Source organism: Martes martes (genome assembly GCF_963455335.1).
Source record: "Martes martes genome assembly, chromosome: 15".
In the NCBI taxonomy this organism is placed as follows: Eukaryota; Metazoa; Chordata; class Mammalia; order Carnivora; family Mustelidae; genus Martes; species Martes martes.
In genome coordinates this window covers 59,565,266-59,571,265 of record NC_137903.1, presented here as the reverse complement: position 1 = coordinate 59,571,265, position 6,000 = coordinate 59,565,266, and the positions used below count along the sequence as shown (strand labels likewise).

Below are 6,000 nucleotides of genomic sequence, written 5' to 3'. Positions count from 1 at the left end.
GTGGAAACTCGGCCTCCGCGCTTCCAGCCGCGAGCTGGGGAGTGGGGAAGGAGGTCGGGGGGGGGGGTCCCTCACTGCATGCCGGGAATTGTAGTATTTCTAGGACCCCGCTCCTGCAGCGTGGAGAGGCGCCATTTTAGGTCCCGAGGTGCGGCCGCGCGGAGCCAGAGCGCAGGCGGGCTCAGCCCCGGCGCCGGGCCGGCCCCGCCCCCGGGGCGCCTGGCGCCCGCCCCCCACCCCGCTCAGGCCCCGCCTTTCCCCACGTGTCCGCTGCCGAGGGGAGGCGCCTGAGCCGGAGCGGGCCCGCCAGCGGTCCGGCCCCGTCGGCGCAGAGGGTCCTGTCGGCGGCGCCCGGGAGCGGCCCGGCTCCCCGATGCTCCCGCGCCGGCTGCCGCGGGCCGGGCTGTGCGCGTAGTGCCCGGCTCCGGCCCCCTGAAGTGCCCGCGGGGGTGGGAGCGGCCTCGGCCCCGTGGAGACGGAGCGGCTGGAGGACGAGGCGGCGGCCGCGGGGAGGAGGATGGGGGCTAACCAGTTAGTGGTGCTCAACGTGTACGACATGGTGAGTGCGGCCCAGGCCGGCAGCCTCCGGCCGCTCGGCGCGGGGCTCGGACCCCCGGCCCCCGGCCCCTGCGCTTCCTGCCTCGCGTCTCCGCCTCCAGCTTAGTTCTCGGGGTGGGGGAGGGGAGCGGGAGGCTGTTGGAATCCTCGCGCACGTCGGCGGGCGGGCAGCGCTGCCCGGTCCGCCCGAGGGCTCCCGCTCGGGCTCGGGGCTCCTGGAGCCCCGGCGGTGGCCCCCGCGCGGCCCGGAGCCTGCGCCGGGCCCGACCCCCGGGCGGCGGATCGGCGTCCTTCGGGCGAGGCTTCCGTCGGGGGGTCCGACCGCCCTCTCCTGCCGCCCGGACGCCGGGCCGCCCCGTCCCCGAGCGCCGGTTCTCCCAGCCGCACACCTCTTCCTGCCCGAGACTTCAGAACTCCCAAGCCCTTCCAAGTCCCGAAAGTCCCATCTGGCGGTGCCGGTGCTAGAATCCCGTCCAAGGTGAACGGGAGCCAGCACCCCTTTGCCTCCAGGGCAACCTCGTTAACGCGAACGAGGCTCCCGTTTAGCAAGGCCAGCTGAATTCTGTGGGGGTCCTGGTGGGGCTCCTTCGCTGGCCTCTGAAGACCACTCTCCAGGTGATGCAACAGGTACCTGACGTGACCGCAGGAGAGGGAAGGGGAGAGCTTGTTCGTGAGGTCCCCTAACTTTGCAGGACGGCCAGCCCCCGGAACCGAGTCCCAGGACTGCTTTGTTAGAGTCGGCGGCTGAAGTTCCCGGTAGGGGATGGTCGTGGCGGTTAAGATGCGAGCTTGGATTTGTTTGCTTTCCCTTGATGCGTTTTTGCTTTGTGAAAGAGTCGCCTCTGCCTTCGAGGTGCGAAATCTCTTGGCAGAGGAGGAAGTCCTCATCGTTTTTGTTGGCTTAAAGATGCAGAAGAGCCGAAATGCTAGATGTCAGAAGTCATGGTTCTCACTCGCAGATCTGAACTTTTCATTCCCTGGCCCTGCGTCTGCATTTCTAAATTTACCCTGTCACCTCTTGGGTAGAGAGGAGCTCCCGTGTCCTAATCTGGGAATTATGTCGGGATGGGCAAGAGACTGCTGGGGACTTGAGGTGAGGTCTCCGTTGAGGTGGGTTCTGGGTTTGGAGGTAGAAGGAGGTAGGTTGACACGCTGAGGAAAGTGAAACATGCAGAAAAAATTAGAGGCGAGCGGGAGGGCCTAGAAAAGCAGGGCACTTGGTAAGGTCTTTGGCCTAGGTCACTGGTTAGAAATCATTCTCTAGATGTTAACTTCTTAAGGTACTGGATGCCTTTATTGTTCAAGACTTTTTACTGCCTTTTTACTGTTTCATTGCCTGTCTCCACCCCCGTGATGTGCATTTGGTTTCTTGTTTATTCATGAAGACTATTACAAAATATCTCACAGCATATTTTCTTTTGAGAGCACAGTATGTTTTTTTCTTCTGGGTCACTCAACCCCTCTATAAATTAGGGTTATGCGATGGCCAGAGGGTCGTAGACTAAAATCTGAAAGTAGAGGTAGAGAGAAGTTTGGCTTTTTAAAATAAAACTGCCAGTGCATTCTTTGGCATGTAATGGGCTTCCTTACACTTCAGGGACTCTCGGAATCACAAAAAGCATTGCTAATTGTGGTGACTGTAGGAAAAGCTAGAGATGATATTGGTGTGCCGGGTCCTGGAATGAGGTTATCCACATATTCCCAGTTTACGGGCACACGTACACCAGTATATTTCAAAGGGAGGAGTGTTCTGAAAGATGTTAAAGATATTAACTTGTCTTTTAATAAAGATCGTATTCCTTACATCACTTTTGTAAAGTAGGTACTTTACAGAGGAGGCAGGTAAAGAAAGGGGTAAATTAAACCTGCCCAGGTAACTAAAAATAGGATCTAGAATTTCTGGATTCCAGTCTGATTCATTATCTCCTCTACTGAATAATTTCTGTGTTTATTTCTTATCAATTGCTTTTTCCTAGCAATAGGAAATAATTGAATATTATTCAATTGGTAAATAATTGAATTATTAGACTTCTAACAAACTTGCCCTTGCATGTTCTCTGGAGGGCTTTCAGGCTGTGGCTGTTTCGTGTCACTAATTCAGCAGCCTGCAATTATTATGACCTTGGAGAAGTCACAAAAATGATTGAATTATCCTTTTTCCTTTGAGGAATTGAGACTGTCATAGAGGAGGTACAACCGTAGTAACAATTCGGAACAAAGTAGCATGATTTTGATGACGGAATGGCAGAAGAGGATGTGAAGGAGGAGACCACATGTGGGTTGTAGAATTAGGGATTTCGGAGGGGTACCAGGACCTCTACTGGCAGAGACCGGTCAGCAGGAACAGTGGCGGGAGGAGAGCGCAGGTGGGACTGGGAAACAGCTGGTCCCCTATAACTAGTGTAGCCTGCGTGAAAGAGACAAAAAGGACAGTTTGATTAGAACTTTATTCGTTTGGGGCTGGGACAAGGGCTGAGGGGGGGCTGGTCTCTGAACCAGGGGAACCATCTAAAGTTTTCATGGTAGGGAGCAGGGTGATCAGAGTTCGTTTTTGAATGAAGACCAGTGTGTTGAGGTAGAAGATCATATCTTTGAAACTGCTCTTTCTCAAGTTGTCTTGGTTTTGAAACGGTTCTGCTTGATGTCAAGGTCAAATCTCTTTTATCTTTGATTGTACTGCTCATGCATCATAGGTGCCTTTGATGGGGATCGCTGTTGTCTGTGCAGGCCTCGTCTAGCAGAGTCCATCCAGACTAGACTTTGCAAACATCAAAATCAACCCCTGTTTTTCACTCATAATCAGTTTATAGAGACCCTCTGCCTTGTATCCTTGTGACTCTCTGGGAGACTGTCACCTGCTCCAGCTCGCACTGCATTTTTCCTGTTCCCTAGATGGGGAATTGCTGATCATTTCTCTTCTTCCAGAACTGCTGCATGTAAGAAAGAAATCGTATCAGGGTCACCTGTATTAACTTCTTCTCATGGAGGGATAGGATAATCCTTAAAAGGTTACTTAATCTTACACAGTGCAGCTAAATTATTGCTTGCTGCTTTCTCAGTGATTATGTTCCTCTTTGTACTTTGGGGTAATCTGCTGCCAATAAAACATGGCCTGGGTTATTTCCGGGTCCTGGAATGAGGTTATTCATAGGTTCCTAGTTTATGGGCACACATAAAGCAGGTGATTCAGCCGGGGGTCAGGTGCCGGGCCAGTGTCTGGTGTAGGCTCTCTCCCACGAGGGCTTCGTTTGCCAGAGTCCCCGAGTTTGTGCCATTTCGGATCATCTTGGCCACTAATGAATTTTTACAAAATACCAACATGCAGTAGCACGATAATACTTGTAGATTCATTCAGTAAGCTGCTTTCTTCCTATTTTCAAATAGTATCTGTACATCTTCAGAGCCTTAATAGAAAAAAAAAAAAAAACAAAACACTAAGACTCTTCAAATAAGGAAGTTTGGGTCTGTATTTCTTTTGACCATCCCGCTTCTGTCTGAGTCCTCTAAGAGCATGTGAGGGCACACGCATGTGACCTGACTTCGCATGCATCTGTGGTCTAATTCAGACTTTTTAAATGAGTTCCAGGTGCATCTACATACACCCTTCACCTAAATCAGCGTGCGGCATGCTCCCTTCCCTTCCCTTCCCAGCTCAGACCTCACCCCTTTACTCGACCCAGCACTGCCCACCCCCAATCTTGGATTATAATTTTGTCTTGGATGACAAAATTCTGGCTTGGTTTCCCAAGCCAGAATGCTGGGAGGAAAACCACTGCTTCTTCTGTATTACGAGCCCATTAGAGTCCAGTCCCCAGGCCCTGCTGCTCGTAGTTTGGTTGATATTGTCTGAAAGCATTAGCTTGACCATCAGTAGCTTAAGCTGGAGGGATACTCCTCTTGACTCCAGAGATAAATGATCCCGGGTTAGTTCAGCAGCTCAGCGGGGGGGCACCAAGGACTGAGACTTTGCATCCTTCGTGCTGCTGTCTGTCCCTTCCCTGTTGGCTTTTGTTCTGGTTTGTCCCCTCCTAGTTGGGAAATGACCATCCCGGCACCAAACAGAATGTCCTCCAGCAGGGTGTGAGGGAAGACAGAGGCGAGCCTTTTTCTCCTTTTCATAGAAAATAATTTGCCAGAGCCACCCTCCCCTCCCGAGGAATGGTCTGGAGTGGGCTCACCTGTGGCTGTGGAAGCGGAGAGAGGGGCCTAGCTGGCTTTCCTGGCCCGCCTGGTGAGCTGCGGCAAGGAAGGCAGGGAGTTGGAAATGGCAGTTAGCTGGAAGCCTGTGATGTCTGTCACATATTTTACCTTCTGAGTATTCCTTAAATTGGGGGCCTCATGCTCGTTTCCACTGTTGCATCTTAAGTTCGGGTTCTCGTTATCTCTGTAGGTATAACAGCCTTCTCCTGGTTGCGGTCTCTGGTCTTCATTTGAATCTCTCTCCTCTTCTGTTACCAAAGCAATCTCCTGACATGTGAATGATTGTGCCATTCCTCGGCTTCACATTCACCTGCGAGGTAGAGGCTAATGCCCCTGATGATGTGACCCCTACCTGACTATTAGAGGCCGACCTCCTACTGGTCCCCCGCTGGTTCCCACCCCAGCATAGACGCTTTATGCTCACATGATGGGATTGTTTAGTTATGTGAACAGGCTGTACTCTAGTAGTTCATGCCACAGTATCTTTACTCCTGCTGGTCTCGCCTGGAATGTTCTGTCCAGCGGCCACCTCCCACTCCTCCTGCCTGTAGCTTAGCCCACGGTCGGCAGACTCGAGTGAACTTCTGTGCCCTCTTTGTACTTTCCACGTACCTTGCAACGGATGTGTTACAGTTCCCTGCTTCCCACCAGACCAGGTTCCTTGACAGCAGTTTCTAGAACAGGATCTGTCGTGAGAACGTGTTCCATAAACATTTACCAAGTGGATGGGATTTCCAGTAGGCGGTTTTATTAGGAATGGCGCCAGTACTGAGAAATGGCTCAGGAAGGTCTTCAGATATCCCTTCTCTTTGGGCCCCATACCTATTTCAGCATTTGTCCCCCTACTTGTACTTAGTGTATTTCTGGATTTTAGCTTTTGATCAAACGAGGGGGGTGGGGATCGCGGGAAGGGGATGGGGAAAACATCACATATTCTTCTTCGACATAGTTTTTTTATTTTTTCAAACACTGTGGGCCTAGACTGAGGAAATGGGTGTTAATCGGGTTATCTTGTGAGGCGGGGGAGCGTGGACTCCTTGAGAGGCCCTGCTCGCCTCCGTGTTCCTTCCCGCGCTGCCCCCTGCGGACACCCTGCTTGCTGCAGTGACGGTCACTTGACAACTCTGAGGGACAAACCAAGAACAAGTAGTCCCTCCTCGAAACACAGTCTTTCTGAAAACATCGTCAGAATCTTAACGAGGAGTAACCAGTTAACGGGAGCTCGTCCTCATTCCCTCGGAC

General features: G+C 52.3%; 1 protein-coding gene across 1 annotated transcript in view; it reads left to right on the top strand.

Moving 5' to 3' along the window:
* Nucleotides 1–289: 289 nt before the first annotated feature.
* Nucleotides 290–6,000, top strand: part of DESI2 (desumoylating isopeptidase 2) — a 43,475-nt gene continuing 37,764 nt past the window's right edge. Inside the window, exon 1 of the mRNA XM_080824738.1 lies at nucleotides 290–559. Coding sequence (XP_080680864.1) covers nucleotides 518–559 — 42 coding nt within the window. The 5' untranslated portion in view covers nucleotides 290–517. The remainder of the gene's footprint in view (nucleotides 560–6,000) is intronic.